The 16,461-nt window shown below is 44.4% G+C and overlaps 1 protein-coding gene across 35 annotated transcripts in view; it reads right to left on the bottom strand.

Annotated features, from left to right (window-relative positions):
- The window catches only part of DTNB (dystrobrevin beta), a 384,446-nt gene that overhangs the window by 144,297 nt on the left and 223,688 nt on the right, over window positions 1-16,461 (bottom strand). Inside the window, exon 10 of one of the 35 annotated variants that reach the window (XM_065590085.1) lies at window positions 15,917-15,935. The exons of the other annotated variants lie outside the window; for them this stretch is intronic. Coding sequence (XP_065446157.1) covers window positions 15,932-15,935 — 4 coding nt within the window. The 3' untranslated portion in view covers window positions 15,917-15,931. Of the gene's footprint in view, window positions 1-15,916; window positions 15,936-16,461 lie in introns of those variants that run through there. 35 annotated transcript variants of the gene reach the window in all.

Genomic DNA, 16,461 nt, shown 5'->3' with positions numbered 1-16,461 from the left:
TTAAGCCCAATGCTTCTTGTCCTATCCTCAGAGGTTAAGAAAAACAATTTTTCTCCCTCCTCCTTGTAACAACCTTTTACGTACTTGAAAACTGTTATCATGTCTCCTCTTAGTCTTCTCTTTTTCAGAGTAAACAAACCCAATTTTTTCAATCTTCCCTTATAGGTCATGTTTTCTTGACCTTTAATCATTGTTGTTGCTCTTCTCTGGACTCTCTCCAATTTGTCCACATCTTTCCTGAAATGTGGTGCCCAGTTGAGGCCTAAACTCTGCATTCTGGAGGGGCCTGAGACACCACCTGGCAGCCATAATGCTGTGTTAAACATTTTTTTGTCAGTAAATTCACTGATTTTTTTAATGGAAAAAGAAATGTTGTTGGTAGAATTTAGTGGTCATTTAGGCACCAGTAGTTATGTAGGTGTACAACTGAGATGCTGCTGTAGCCAAGTAAGTATAATACTTAGCTCTTACACAATGCTTTTCCATCAATAGATCTCAAAGAAATTTACTGAGGGAAACATCATACAAATTTTACAGATAGGGAAACTGAGGCAGAGAGGTGAAGTGATTTGCTCAAGGGCACCCAGCAGGCCAGTGGCAGAACCAAGCACAGGGTTTACGTTGTTGAGTCCCAGTCCACTGTTGTCTCTACTCAGCCAGAAGGTTGTTATGTTATTCTTAAGTGCGCCCCCCATACTCTTTATTATAGTGTAATGGGGATGATGGTCATGCTTGGAAATGTTTGGTATGTAATTGCTAACAGGGCTGTTGAAAGGAATCTCATACATGGTCTACCTCCTCAAAAAAACCTGACATTTTCATTACATGGTGGTTACAGTCACTTTTACCATGTGAGTGAAGACCGGTGTGTCTATCTTCTTCTGTAACGCCCTCTCCCTCACCATGCTCTGCCACATATAGCCCCGCACCCCATTTCTACCTCATCTTTCCCTTCCCATCCTATTAAGCCATTTGCACTTCAGAAATCAAATGTGCGGGGAAACAAGGGTTGCTTGAATCTGTGAACTTTAAGAAAAGCTGTTTTCTCTGAGGGCTGTGTCCTAGTCACCTCTTGCTCAAATGACCCCATGTTTGAATCACTAGCCCTTTCCTGTACATTTTGAGGTGCAGCAAATTTCAAGCCAAGTTGAGTAAGCATGTGGATTTTAGAGCACTTAGTAAAATTGTCCTTTAAACAGAAAGTCATCTCAATCTTAATTGTAGCAGAGCTGGTCCTCCTCTATAATATTGTATGAAATTAATCATCAGCAACCGCTTTGCTATATTCAGATTCCCAGCACAGGATAATCCTGAAAGCATAGCAGGCTCTGAGAGGTATGAAGTGGCCCATTCATCTCAATGTGATGTTCTCAGATGAATGAGAACACCTTATGGAGATGAATGCAGACTGAAGTAATAGCTCTGAGATGTATGAACTGCTCCATTCATTTCAGTGCGCATTCTCACCCTCCCTTGACAGTACCAGTACTTGAGAGACTGTGGTGAGCATCATGATGACCATTCTCAACTCCTCAGCCCAGTGTCAGCAGTGTGTTCTTGGTGCATGCTCTCAGCATGCCTGTTCTCAGCTCCCTATCCAGAGTGGTAGGGCTTTCCCAAATGCCAGCTTTCATGGGAGGCCAGGGAGAAGGGTTCAGGCCCGCTCTGACTAACAGAGCCCCCAAGATCCAAGCTCACATTGGGGCAGGGAAAGGGACCCCCAGATCCCAGCACATAAACGGGAGGGGAGAATGTGGGGTTGACAGGCACCCCAGGGTACTAATCTCTCCCACTTGCCCTCTCCCCACCTTCATGTCACCACTCTCAGTGTCCCATCCTTGCGCTCCTATTTTCAGCTTTCTTCCAAAGGTTGGGTTTGAATTTACAGTGCTTGGTTGCTTCTCAGGTTCAATAGCCCTAGCATGGCTTCTTGAGCCACACAGGTCCTGAGAGTTGTGGCTGGCTACCAACCCTCTTGGGCATTCTGTCTGCAGACACACAGTATAATCAGTTTGGTGCCAGAGTATTAGGCCTTGTCTACATTGCAGAGATTTTTCGCAAAAAGGCAGCTTTTAGCGATGAAACAATGGAGGTGTACACACTACAATGCTACTTTCGGCGACAAAACTCTTCATTTTCAGTGACAAAATAAAACCACCTCGATGAGACACATAGGGCTCTTTATGCAAAATTTTTGTCGCCAAAATACCAGTGTAGACAGCGCGCTTGATTTTATTGCTTTAATTGGCCTCCAGAAAGTGTCCCCCCATGCCCATCCTGACCGCCGTGGTCAACAGATCAAACTCCGCTGCTCCGCAGTCAGAAAAGCAACTGTCCACCCCTCCCCGTTTAAAGCCCCGGGAATTTTTGAAATTCCACTTCCTGTTTGCTCGGGCATCGAGAGCTCACATCGCATCTTCCCAGACGACAATGGTGGCTCCGCACAGCAAACGCTCTCCCGCTTGGACCAATGCGGAGCTGCTGAATCTGCTCACTATTCGGGGCAAGAAGGCTGTGCAGTCTCAGCTGCACTCCAGCGGTAGGAATTTTGATACCTATGGACAGATTTCTTGAAGGTTGTGCAGAAAGGGCTATGATCAGGACATGCTGCAGTGCAGATCAAAGATCAAGGAGCTGAGGCCTGCGTACCATAAGGTAAGGTAAGCAAACTGTCACTCCGGTGCTGCGCCACAGACCTGCCATTTTTATAAGGAGTTGGATGCTATCCTTGGCGGTGACCCCACATCCATCTCCAAGTGCCCCGTGAATACTTCAGCTGGGCTGGAGCTGGCAGAAAGTGGACCTAACACAGAGGAAGAAGTCATCGATGAAGAAGTGGAGGTAAATAAAGATGTGGAGCCCATGGGGGGTTGCCAATGGTGTGTCCAGCCAGGAGCTCTTCTCCACTCCAGAAGTGTCTAGCCACTCTCGGCAGTTTCACTCTGGCAAGCAAGAAGCAGGAGATGAGACCCCTGGTAAGTTGTTTTGCTTTGTGAAGTGCAGAAGTGGGCTGAGGGCATAGAAATGCACAAGGCTGGCTGTGTTTCTATGTACTGGACATTTTCCTGTGCAGCTAAGCAGTACAGGATGTTGATGCACACCAAGATTTCATGGGAATCCTCCAGAGAAATCTCTAGGAATCTTTCCTGGAAGTACCTGGCAATCCTCTGCTGAACGTTCCTTGGCAGAGTTGCTTTGTTCCTTCCCCCATGGAAGGAAACTTTCCCATGCCATTCTGCAATCACATGTGCAGGGACCAAAGCGGCATACAGGCAAGCAGCATAGGGACTGGGGTGGAAGCCACAAGGGTGTAGTAGTCCCTGCTTACCCTCAGGAGTGAGCTATCTGCTACAATGACCCTCACCCACTGGAAAAGGGTGAGAAAATTTAGAATATTGTCCTTAGTTGACTGTACCGCGACCCTTTCATATTGATTTTCTCTCCATGTACAATGACCCCGCCCCAGGGGAAACTCACCATGCTTGGTGTGTTCGCCAGCAAGTGTGCTTGTCAAGTGTCAGCAAAAAAGTGATTGGTATGTTAGCAGAGGTATTTTACTGTACTGTTTCAATGCTGTATGTGTACTTAACAATCGTGCTTCTGTGTATTGTTCCTTGTGCTTATGCAGACGTGGCCTTCAGAGGCACCCCCTACACACTGGCAGAGTGCCTCCGCCAGATAAGAAAGCACCTGAGATGGAGCAAAGAAGACATGAGATGGAGCAAAGAAGACATGTTCTGGGAGATGCTGCAATACTCAGAATCAGAAAAGAGGGAATGCAAACAGTAGAGGGAAATCGACAGGTAGGACAGAAAAGAAAATTAGGCCTTCGTTAGGGACGCAACTGAGAGGATGATAAAAGTTATAAAGCGGCAAACCTACATGCTGCAGTCCCTCATAATGCTTCAGTCTGAGCAGATGCATGCCCGCCCTCTCTTTCAGCACATTCAGAACTCTTTCCCATACCTTCCCGAAACTCCACCCGCGCATTCCTTTCTGCTTTCTGTGATTTCTCGCTTTCCTGTTCACTCCACCTCCATGGACACCTTTTCAAATGATAGCTGGTCTTATGCACAGCTCTGAAAGTCAGCCCTCTCCTGGTACCTCTTCTCCCCCCAAGCATTTGTGTGTGTGTGTTGTAGTTTTCTGTGCAATAAAAGCAAAGATTTTTGAATGATAAGCACTCTTTATTTGTCTCCATGCAAATTATGATAGCAACAAATAAACAAGCAGTTTAATCATATGCTTACAGTGAATCCTAGGCCATAAAAATCACAAGTGCTTTCTTGCAAAACTCGACTTCATTAAGCACTGCAGTCCCAAGCATAGCGACTTACATTATTGGTTCTCATCTTCAAAGTGTTGTCTCAAAGCCTCCCTGATTTGAATTGCCCCCCAGTTCTGCCCCTCTAATAGCCTTAGTATCTGGATGCTCAAAAGCAGCCGCCAGATGTTCTGCCTCAGCAATCCACCCATGAGCAAACTTTTTACCTTATCTTCACAAATATTGTGCAACGTACAATATGCGGTTATGATCATGGGAATATAATCCTCATTGAGGTCTAACTTGCCATAAAGGCATCACCAGCACACTTTTAATTTGCCAAACGCACATTCCATGGTCATTCTGCACCTATTCAGCCTATTGTTGAACCGCTCCTTACTGCTATTCAGGTTTCCCATGTAAGTCTTCATGAGACATGGCATTAAGGGGTATGCTGGGTCTCCCACGATCACTGTGGGCATTTCAACATCCCCACTTTAGTCTTCTGGTCTGGAAAGAAAGCCCCAGCTTGCAGTTTTCTGTACAGGCCGGTGTTCCTGAAGATGTGTGCGTCATGCACCTTTCCACCCCACCCCACGCTGATGTCAGTGAAACGCCCGTGGTGATCCACAAGTGCCTGCAACACCATGGAGAATTCCCCTTCCTATTTATGTACTCCATCGCAAGGTGCTCTGGTGTCAAAATTGGAATATGCATGCCATCTATCGCCCCTCTGCAGTTAGGGAAACCCATTTCTGCAAAGCCATCCACTATTTCACGCACATTGCCAAGAGTCACAGTCCTTCGCAGCAGAATGTGATTAATGGCCCTGCACACTTGCGTTAACGCAGCTCCAACGGATGACTTCCTGACTCCAAACTGATTCACGACCAACCGGTAGCAGTTTGGAGTCACCAGCTTCCACACTACGATTGCCATGCGCTTCTCCACCGAGAGGGCAGCTCTCATTTGGCTGTCCTTGCACTGCAGGGCTTGGGTGAGCTCTGCACACAGTTCTAGGAAGGTGGCTTTCCTCATCCAAAAGTTCTGCAGCCACTGTTCATCATCCCAGATCTGCATAACGATGTGATCCCACCACTCAGTGCTAGTTTCCTGAGCCCAAAAGTGATGGTCCACCATGTTCAGCTTTTCTGTGAATGCCAAAAGTAATCTAATGTTGCTCCTATCCATGTCAGACAACATATCAGGCACCTGTGAATCCTGTTGAGTTAGGAACTTCACAAATAACTGCACTGCCATTCACAATGTGCTCCTGACAGGTACCAGAGCACTGGAAGGCAGTGGGGATCCATTCTTTCAGACAGAGATGGTGGGGCAAACAGAAAACAAGGGACGTTGAAAAATCCTGTGAAATGAAGATGGATGCACATGGCCTTAGGCACAATCCTATCTGTAGAACTTGTTTCCTGAATAGCATCTGCAATATTGTTTCCCCAAAGGGGTACAAAGTGCCATGCACTAGCTGGGGCAAATGGACCCTTTGGGCCCTGATCAGAGTCATAGTTTGACCCCCAGGAGTGTGCAAAAAAGCACTGGTAGAATCTGCCAACCTATAGAAAAGCTGTTTTTTCCAGGGGGCTGTATTCTCAGGAACCAGTTGGTTAAATAAACCCAAATTTGGATCACTAATCCTATGAGGCATACCACATTCAAAGGTGAATGCTAATGGGAAGGGGGTAGGTTTAGCAGATAAAATACAAAAAGAACAAGTTAAAAATCACTTAGAAAAGTTAGATGTCTGCAAGTCACCAGGACCTGATGAAATGCATCCTAGAATACTCAAGGAGCTAATAGAGGAGGTATCTGAGCCTCTAGCTATTATCTTTGGAAAATCATGGGAGACGGGAGAGATTCCAGAAGCCTGGAAAAGGGCAAATATAGTGCCCATCTATAAAAAGGGAAATAAAAACAACCCAGGAAACTACAGACCAGTTAGTTTAACTTCTGTGCCAGGGAAGATAATGGAGCAAGTAATTAAGGAAATCATCTGCAAACACTTGGAAGGTGGTAAGGTGACAGGGAATAGCCAGCATGGATTTGTAAAGAACACATCATGTCAAACCAATCTGACAGCTTTCTTTGATAGGATAACGAGTCTTGTGGATAAGGGAGAAGCTGTGGATACCTAGACTTTAGTAAGGCATTTGATACGGTCTTGCATGATATTCTTATCGATAAAATAGACAAATACAATTTAGATAGGGCTACTATAAGGTGGGTGCATAACTGGCTGGATAACCATACTCAGAGAGTTGTTATTAATGCTTCCCAATCCTGCTGGAAAAGCATAACAAGTGGGGTTCTGCAGGGGTCTGTTTTGGGACCGGCTCTGTTCAATATCTTCATTAACGACTTAGATATTGGCATAGAAAGTACGCTTACTAAGTTTGCAGATGATACCAAACTGGGAGGGATTGCAACTGCTTTGGAGGACAGGGTCATAATTCAAAATGATCTGGACAAATTGGAGAAATGGTCTGAGGTAAACAGGATGAAGTTTAACAAAGACAAATGCAAAGTGCTCCACTTAGGAAGGAAAAATCAGTTTCACACATACAGAATGGGAAGAAACTGTCTAGGAAGGAGTACGGCAGAAAGGGATCTAGGGGTTATAGTGGACCACAAGCTAAATATGAGTCAACAGTGTGATGCTGTTGCAAAAAAGTAAACATGATTCTGGGATCGTATTAACAGGTGTGTTGTGAGCAAGACACGAGAAGTCATTCTTTCACTCTACTCTGCGCTGGTTAGGCCTCACCTGGAGTATTGTGTCCAGTTCTGGGCACCGCATTTCAAGAAAGATGTGGAGAAATTGGAGTGGGTCCAGAGAAGAGCAACAACAATGATTAAAGGTCTTGAGAACATGACCTATGAAGGAAGTCTGAAAGAATTGGGTTTGTTTACTTTGGAAAAGAGAAAACTGAGAGGGGACATGATAGCAGTTTTCAGGTATCTAAAAGGGTGTCATAAGGAGGAGGGAGAAAACTTGTTCACCTTAGTCTCTAAGGGTAGAACAAGAAGCAATGGGCTTAAACTGCAGCAAGGGACATTTAGGTTGGACATTAGGAAAAAGTTCCTAACTGTCACGGTGGTTAAACACTGGAATAAATTGCCTAAGGAGGTTGTGGAATCTCCATCTCTGGAGATATTTAAGAGTAGGTTAGATAAATGTCTATCAGGGATGGTCTAGACAGTATTTGGTCCTGCCATGAGGGCAGGGGACTGGACTTGATGACCTCTCGAGGTCCCTTCCAGTCCTAGAATCTATGAATCTATGATTAACCGTTTGGACTTTAGAGCACTTAGTAAAATTGTCCTTTAACCAGTAAGTAGATCTTAATCATAACTATAGCAGAACTACCACTCCACAAAAATATTTATTTGTTGTCAGAAATACAAAGCAGTTACGAAGAGCTAATACCTCAAGAGTCTGATTTCAAACTATGTCCTTGACAGTGAGTATTTGTTATGCTATATAAATATATAATCACACACAAAGAGCTAAGTAATACTGAGGTCAGAAAGTCAGGCACTCAGAAGTTAGGAAATACAAGAATTAATGTTGTCCATGCAAATTTAATTCTGCCTCCTAGTGCATAGGCATTATGATCCAGTCTTTAATTACATGATCACATACTATTCTTTCCATGGGACCCCCATCCACTTCATTCATGTGCATAGGATGGCCAGTGCCCATTGAATAAGCAGCTCTTCAATATTTTGTTTTATCCTCATTGTTTAAAGCGTGGCCCTATCCCTCATTTACAGCACACCACTCAAACCCGGCTTTGAATAAAGAATGACTCATTTCCTCACCGACTTTTCTATGGCACTTGTCACCACAGCATCCGAGTGCTTCCCAAACATGAATGAATTTATTTTCACAACATAGTTGAGAAGTCCTATCTCTCCCCATCTGTCTCCTCATCCCATTCTCGTCCCTTAGTCAGAGGTCTTTCCACACAACCCTTCTGCCCATGTCCCTTCAAGCCTGTCCTACTCTGTCTTCTCTCACTCACCTTTGGCTCTTCATCCCACACTCCCCACCCCCTGCCTCCTTGTCCAGTCTCCTTTCCCAGCCAGTCCCAGTCACTCCCTGCCACAGCTCCAGTTCCCACCCTCAGCAAGCTCCTTGTACCAATCTACTCCCTTCTCCAATCTACCCCTCTCCCCACTTTTCTTCTCTCTGCATCTGAGTCAGGATGCTTCCTCCTCTATGCTGTCCGGACACCAGCAGGTGGAGCACTGAGAGCAAAGGAAAATCTCTCTGCTCTGAGCTCTTGTGCCTGGTACCACAGTGACTTGCAGCAGTCGGGAGCAGAAATTCCAGGGAAAGTCCGGCTCAACTCCTACAACCTTTGGCAGATAGACTTAATGGAAAATTTAGCTGCCAAATTCTAGGAAGTAGCTACTGAGCATGTGTGAATCTACTCATAATATTCATGAGAGAGAAAAAAAGAACACATGGATGCTTCCTTACTAGTACTGCAGCCAACAACAATAGCTAATGCACAGCTGTGAACATTGCTCCTGAAGTTGTTAATGATGTTGAGATTTATACCAAAGGTAAACAAGACCCCAATCACCTAGTCAGGTTCTCCTTCTTCAGCAATATAGCAAAGTACCTTTGCCAAACAGGGAACATCAGCAGGGAAGAAAAGTTCATTAAGTTTTGAAAAAGGAGATTCGAAACAATGGAGTGTAAAAATAAAAAGCAATAAGAAAAGTTGGCTAGCACCCCTTCAACAAGTAACTTCACACATGTTCTATGTTTCATTTTATTCCTCACTCCCCAGAGGCAGCTGTCATCTTGTCATGACATTCTAGGCAGCACACCTGCATAACTTTGGCTTAATTCTAACAGCAATTAAACCCAATACTTGGTTAAGGAATTCCTGGCTAAAAGCAGAAATTCAACTCCAACAAGAACAGCAGCTCTGAGTCTTAGCGGGCGTTGTCAAGCTCAAAATATCATCCCTCCCCAAATGAGCAACATGCTTTGACTGCATTCTTCAATGTGCCTTTAAAATACCTAGAATTTAACAACATGCCTCAGGCACTCTTAATTGAAAAGTAGCTTGTATGTCCCTCTGTCAAGTTCTGGGGTGCAATTCAGACCAATGAGAGTTCGTGTCACTGCTGCTAATAGGACCTTGAATGCCCCAAAATGCTTCTGCTACTTGTGACTCCCTGTCTGGGACATACACACAGCCAGCATACACTTTGTGTTTTGTATGCTGTACAGCTCTTATTCAACCACTCTGAATCCAACGGTCTGCCAGCAGTTATGACAGCAGGGCCGCCCGCGTGGGGGGGGGGGGGGGGGGGAGGCAAGTGGGGCAATTTGCCCCAGGCCACACAGGGGCCACCACGATAATATAGTATTCTATGGTATTGCAACTTTTTTTTATGGAAGGGGCCCCCAAAACTGCTTTTCCCCAGGCCCCCTGAATCCTCTGGGCAGCCCTGTATGACAGACACACTTTTGTCTTTACCAGACTTGGTTAATGTTAGCAGGTGACCCCAATATACCTTCAGTCCCAAACTTCCCCAGACCCATGTGCTTTGATATGTCCAGCCCTCTCCTGCAACATTCAGAGGACTAACAAGATTTGTTTGCTCCTTTAAGAAGGTAAATCCCACCAGCTTGTCACATTAGCTGGTGTTAACATTGACTTTAGTACAAACACAGTCCTGCTGGTTAGCTTAATAGGAAAACAAGTTTATTAACAAACACACATCTAAATATCTAATACGTAATCTAGCAAGGTTTGGTTCAAGGCTTTGTTCTAGATGGCTTTTCTCACCCAGTCTTCCAACAAGATGGTGACTGCCCCCTCCTCAGTCAGGATCTCCTCCAGAAGCCCAAAGGTGCCAGTTCCTTTGTCTTCTTTGGTGAAAGAGAGATCACTTGGGGTTCTCTGCCCCTTTCCTTTATAGTTCAGTGAACCTTTGACATAGATTCTTCTGAAGAATACCTCCCAAAGTGAAATCATTCAAACTGTGTGGAAGGCATCATTGAGTTTGGTGGCGAAGGAAACTTCATGCTGTCTCTTCCCCCACTTGTGTTTGCCGAAATAAAATTGTTCTGTTTCCTGCCATCTCCCCCCATTCTGTCTTGATGGTCTTGTTTACTACTTATATGTAAACTGAGGTAAACCCACATTACTTTGTTAGGACGGGCCTATTTAACAACTTTTGTCGAGGCAGGGCTGTCTGGTTTTGAACAAGTAACATCATACAGGTGAATTCATAACGGTACATATAATGTTGCTACATGCGCATCATGATATTATTGACCAGCGAGTCATTACTTTTCAAATAATACCTCACAAGGTATATTTTATGGAAAGATAAGATGTGAATAGAAGGTGCTTTAGGTCATACCCTCTTACTTTTAAAAAGTATTATTTTGAAGAAACAAGATATTGACCAAACTGTTTGGTACTCACAACTCATAACCACTGGGCCAAAGTTTGTGAGTTTAGCTATGAGGAATTCCTTTTAGCATAATCCGCCTTTGCTCCCATCTTGCAGGGTAAATATTCTAATAGACAGTAGTAAGACAACCGACCAAGAAACAAAAGTTCCGTCTGATGTGTACCACTAGCCTGCCCACCCCCTGCAAGACAGAAAACTCCAAAGCAATGATCAAAAGCAGTTCAAGAAATCATGTAAACTGCACACCCACCAAGGGGACGAGGGGATGTGGTAATACAGGAGAAGAGAAAACCTAGGACCAAGGAATGACCAGAAAGTAGTTCATCCTTTTTTGACATTCCCTCTTTTCCTAATTTTGGATATTCGAATTTGAAAAATTTGGCCTGGGTGGTTGTCATGTTTAGAAATATTGTAAGATCAGGGCAGTCTATCACACACAGCTGCTCTCTCTCTTAGGATGAGTTTCTTTAACAACTCCATGCCCTCTTTTGTTGGGAGAAATGTTTTGATTCTATGAGCTCTTTGGCATATATTTTGAGATCTATATCGATCAAGGAAAATGGCATGAAATCAGCGTGGAGGAGGTTTAAAGGCAATGAGATTTTCAAGGTAGCATTCAAGGTGTGTGGAAATAAAGAGTATAGGCCAGAGAAAGAGCTAGGCGCCTGTGAAAGATAGATGTGTGTGGGATTACTTGTAAACCTCAACTGGGACATCATCATCCCTGGAAATCTTCTTCCTTGAATGAACCAATGATCAAAAGCATGGACAAACCTGAATCCCTTCTCTCTCCTCAGGTGAGCTGCTACAACTGCCAAGCACTTGGTGCTGCTGAAAGATCAAAGGGCCGGGTGCCAACCCCTTTTCTTCTGCAGGATTAGAAAACAATGTAGGTAAAACCTTTCCTTTTGAATTCCAGAGGTATTCTCAGTGCTTTCAGTGCTCTGAGCTTTAGAAGGGAAGTTACTATTGCTTTAACCGTCTCTCCAGAGAGGGGTCCCTGAAAAAGGATGAAGGGGGGTAGCATGTGACTGAAAAAAGAAGAACAGGAGTACTTGTGGCACCTTAGAGACTAAGTGACTGAAACTGAATAAGATATCCCACGTTTATAACTTCTGAGAGGTCTGAAGTAATTCAATACCAGGCCTCTTGAAAATAAAAAGGAAGCTGCAAAAACGGGGCAGAGGCAGGTGTAATAAAAATTTTAGTTTTTTTAAAAGGCGTAGGAGCGAAAAAGAGAAAAAATATACTAACTCCACCTAAAATGCACACACACACACACACGCAACTAGCAAAGTTGCATAGTGAGCAGAGAAGTGGACACTGCAGGGGTTCACTCTTACTGCCCACATAATCAATAGGAACTGAGGGATGGTTTGGTCCACTCTGCTATCTATGCCTTCGGGAGGGGCATTCCGGGTGCAGTCTTAGCCCCAATGGACACTGAGATTGCATGGTGAGATGGAAGAGAAGGAACTCAATCCAACATCACCACCAAGTGACTCTGAAAAAGATCTGGGGGTCATGGTAGATAATCAGCTGAACATGAGCTCCCAATGTGATGCTGTGACTAAAAAGACTAATGTGATCCTGGGGTGCTAAACAGGGGAATCTCAAGTAGAAGAAGAGATCTGTATTTGGCACTGATGCGACTGGGATAGGGTATAGTGCTGGTGCCCACCATTCAAGAAGGACGTTGAAGAGCCACGAGAATGATTAAAGGATTAGAAAACATGTCTTTTAGTGATGGACTCAAATAATGTAATCGATTTAGCTTAAAGAGAAGGTTAAGGGTCAATTTGATTACAGTCTACAAGTATCTACATGGGAAACAAAGATTTTATAATGGGCTTGTCTGTCTAGCCTAGAAAGGTCTAACAGGATCCAATGGCTGGTAGCTGAAGCTAGACAAATTCAGACTGGAAATGAGTAAATTTTTCAGTGAGGGTAATTAACCATTGGAACAATTTACCAAAGGTTGTGGTGGATTCTCCATCACTGACCATTTTTAAATCAAGATTGGATAATTTCTAAATGATCTGCTCTATGAATTATTTTAGGGATGTTCAGGAGGTCAGACTAGATCTCAACGGACCATTCTGGTCTTGGAATCTATGAATCTATTAAACAAATGTATGTGACCGCATAGAGCAGTGCAGCCACTAATGACAAGTCTGTACTCTTTACATGCAAAGTAAATATAACACAGTAAGCAATGACAGGAAACAAAGCAGAGGTGAACTAGGTATGGAAGTATGTGGTTTAGAAAAGCAAAAGATGAGGTGGTGCTTAGCTGTGCTGTTTCTTGGTTCTTTTTAAAAAAGTAATCTAAAGTTGGAAGAGCCTAGCGTGAAGGGCAGGGTGGAGGTCAGTGATGGAACACCAAATTAACTAAGTAAATCTGGAGAGGGGTTTGAAAAAGCAGAATGAGACTACCTGGTACATAGGGTTAGGGAGACTATTCCAGCTACAGCTGAATGAATAATTGATTTTTTGGTCTGGTGACTGAACTGAAAAAGCAAAAAAGAAAAAAAAATTTAAACTGAAACTGGATTGTGGTTTTTTTTTTCCCTTGCCAAAACAAAAACACATTTTTTTTTTTGTTTTAGTCAAATGAAACTTTTCAAATGTGGATTAAAAATGAATTTTTTTGCAATAAAATGTTTTGAAAATGGTGATTCACAGCAAGATATTGAAATAAAACATTTAGACATTGCGGAAAAAAATTTCAGCAGAAACTATTCTCCAAGTTCAACCGGAATTCATGAATAAGTTCAGTATTGTGAAAAATGCATTTTTTTGGCAAATTTACTATTTAAAAAAACCTGCCCAGCCATAAGTAGTGCAATGAAGAAAGACTTGTGGGAGAATAAAACCACCAACATGAGCATCAAAGTGAGCTGATGTGGCAGACTTGTTGTGATAAGGCAGCAATACACACTCAAGGACCTTGTAGGTGAAAGAGAGGGGAGTTGTTTGGATGCTGTGCAGTAAGGTGACCCTATCTCCTTTTATTCTTTATCATTTAAGTTGGAAAAATAATTTCATTTTAGACAGTAACAGTTTTATGGATGTTTCAATGATAATGTGTGTGCAAGTACTTTGGGGTTCAGTGAGTACTAAAAGGGTGTCACAAGGAGGAGGGAGAAAACTTGTTCACCTTAGCCTCGAAGGATAGAACAAGAAGCAATGGGCTTAAACTGCAGCAAGGGAGGTCTAGGTTGGACATTAGGAAAAAGTTCCTAACTGTCAGGGTGGTTAAACACTGGAATAAATTGCCTAGGGAGGTTGTGGAATCTCCATCTCTGGAGATATTTAAGAGTAGGTTAGATAAATGTCTATCAGGGATGGTCTAGACAATATTTGATCCTGCCATGTGGGCAGGGGACTGGACTCGATGACCTCTCGAGGTCCCTTCCAGTCCTAGAATCTATGAATCTATGAAAATGCTAGACCAGACCAGAGAGAGGGAGACAAATGACATCGACATCTTCACCAGCATTCAGGACTGAGCTGGAGCTATCTGTCATGTCACAAAATCTAATTTCTTGGTTGTGTAGTTTTTTCCCTTTCCCACTTTCTCTGTGTTCTTTCCTATCCCTCTCTTTTTAACTTCTGTTTAATAAAAATCTGTCTTAGTTGGCCAAGACTGTATTTTGCAACACTGCTGTAAGCCTGTGACCAAAAAGGCAGCTAAAAGCAATAACCTAAACAGTCCAACACTGTGTAGCGGGTGGTTCCCTGCTCCTGCCCGGTGGGGCTAGAGACAGCCCAGGAGAGGGCTGTGGCTGGGGCAAGGAGCCTGGGCTGATTAGGGAAAGTAGGCTCAGCTGGGGCCAGGCCCCAATCAGGCCCAGCTGGCCCCTAGAAGAGGCTGGGAGCCAGGGCCCAGTCAGTCTCCCTCTGCTTGTAGAGGGACAAGGGCCTGGCAGCAGGGACCTAATCAAGACACCTAGATTGGGAGCAGGGCTGGGGAAGGGCCAGTGGAGCTGGGAGCTCTGGCCTGGAAAGCCCCAGGCTACAGGCCTGACTATAGGCCAAATAGGTGCAGGGTTGCAGCGGGGCAGCCCGTGGGTAGGCAGAGGCAGCAGGTCCGAACCCCTTCACCTGTGATGAGTGGCTGACACTGCAGTCTGCCCCAGTGAACGGGGCTAGATGGAGACTGGGCAGTAGCCAAGACTGAGGCGAAGTGGGGATAGTGGGTGGGGGCTCCCCTGGGAGGGGGAGACCCAGAACTGTGGGGGTACTGCCAGGGGGCAGCACCCATTTAAAGGGGCACCGGGGTCCTGGGAGGGACACGGGGGCCAGCAGTGGCGGCGAGACACCGGCCTGAAGAGGGCGCTCTAGAGGCTGGATGCTAATTCCCGAGGACAACCAGCAGGAGGCGCTGCCGGGTGAGTCTGCGCCCGCAAGTTTGTCAGGTCTCAGGGTGGCTGATAAGGCCACACGCTGTGCCTGTGTTTTTCCAGCAATGAGGCTGCAAGTGAGAATCAACACCAGAGACAGAAGCTGCATTTTCTCCCTTTGCTGTTCTTTTCTCTCCCCTCTTGTGGGTGTTTGTCTTGCTTTGTCGTCTAGGAAATGGAATAGGACTTTAGCAGCAGCAGCTTCAGCCCAGCTCAACTAACTTTTTCTCTTTTCTCCAAAAAAACAGTTATTGACGTCTTTAATACCACCTAAAGGTTGCCAAACAAGGAGGTTTTTCCTTCTAAAAACTATCCACAGCAAAAGGGAACATGGGATATTGTCAAAATAAAAGCCTTACTTGATACTTTATATTTCAAATGCTTTAACTGTTTTTCCCTTTTTTCTGTATCTTTAATAAAAGATTAAAAACAATTTTAATGGTGTTTGCCATGGTACTAAGCAGGTTAAGCTCTATGTACACCAAACCTTGAACCTTTTTAAAACTGCTTAATGTTGGACAGTTTCAGGGTCCTGTTAATATCTTTGATTCTTTGGGCCCTTTATTCCATCTAAATTAATACAACAGAGCTGAGGGCAGGACACTACCAGGAAACTAGAGAAGAGATGTAGGCAAAAAGGAACCATAAAAGGATACGAAATCGGGATGAGGCGTTTGAATGTGATGAGAAAGGAAATGGGAAGCCAATGAAGCATCTCAGGGGTAGGAGGGAGGCACTACTGGAGCAATAAGTGAGAAATATACTTCAACAGCAGCATACTACATAGACGTGAAGGACATCATCTGAGAATTGAAAAAGCCATTAAAGAAGATTGCAGTAGTTGAGGTGAGAGATGACTTAAATATAAACCAACGTTTTGGGAACAGGGACACAGTTGGGAGATATTATTAAAGTAAGCAGTAGCAGGATTAGGCAACTGTCTGCTCTAATGTCCTCTGTTCTCCTAGAATTCCCAGAGCAGCTGTAGCAACAAGGATGCAAGGCAGTCAGTCAGGCTCCTAAACCCTCCTCTGTCTCTCACCCTACCCAGAACACCAGGTCTCAGTGGATGTTCCCACACACCCTTACCATGTAGCCCCCACTGACTACCAGCGTCAAGCTGCAGGGGTCTGTGCTTTAAACCCCACAGGAGTCCTGCAGACGCCGAAGGACATCAGCACTGGCAGCATCGGTGGGTGTGCACATTTGTGTTTGAGAGTAAGATGAAGAGCTCGATTTTAGTCATGCTCAGCTGAAGTTGGTGGCTGGACATCCAGGAGAACTCAATGAGAAGTGCAGATGGGAGAAAAAAGCACTTTTTAAACCCAC

This window comes from Chrysemys picta, chromosome 3 (genome assembly GCF_011386835.1).
Source record: "Chrysemys picta bellii isolate R12L10 chromosome 3, ASM1138683v2, whole genome shotgun sequence".
NCBI lineage: Eukaryota > Metazoa > Chordata > Testudines > Emydidae > Chrysemys > Chrysemys picta.
Note: the sequence above shows the minus strand (reverse complement) of the source record. Positions and strands in the feature narration are given on the sequence as shown.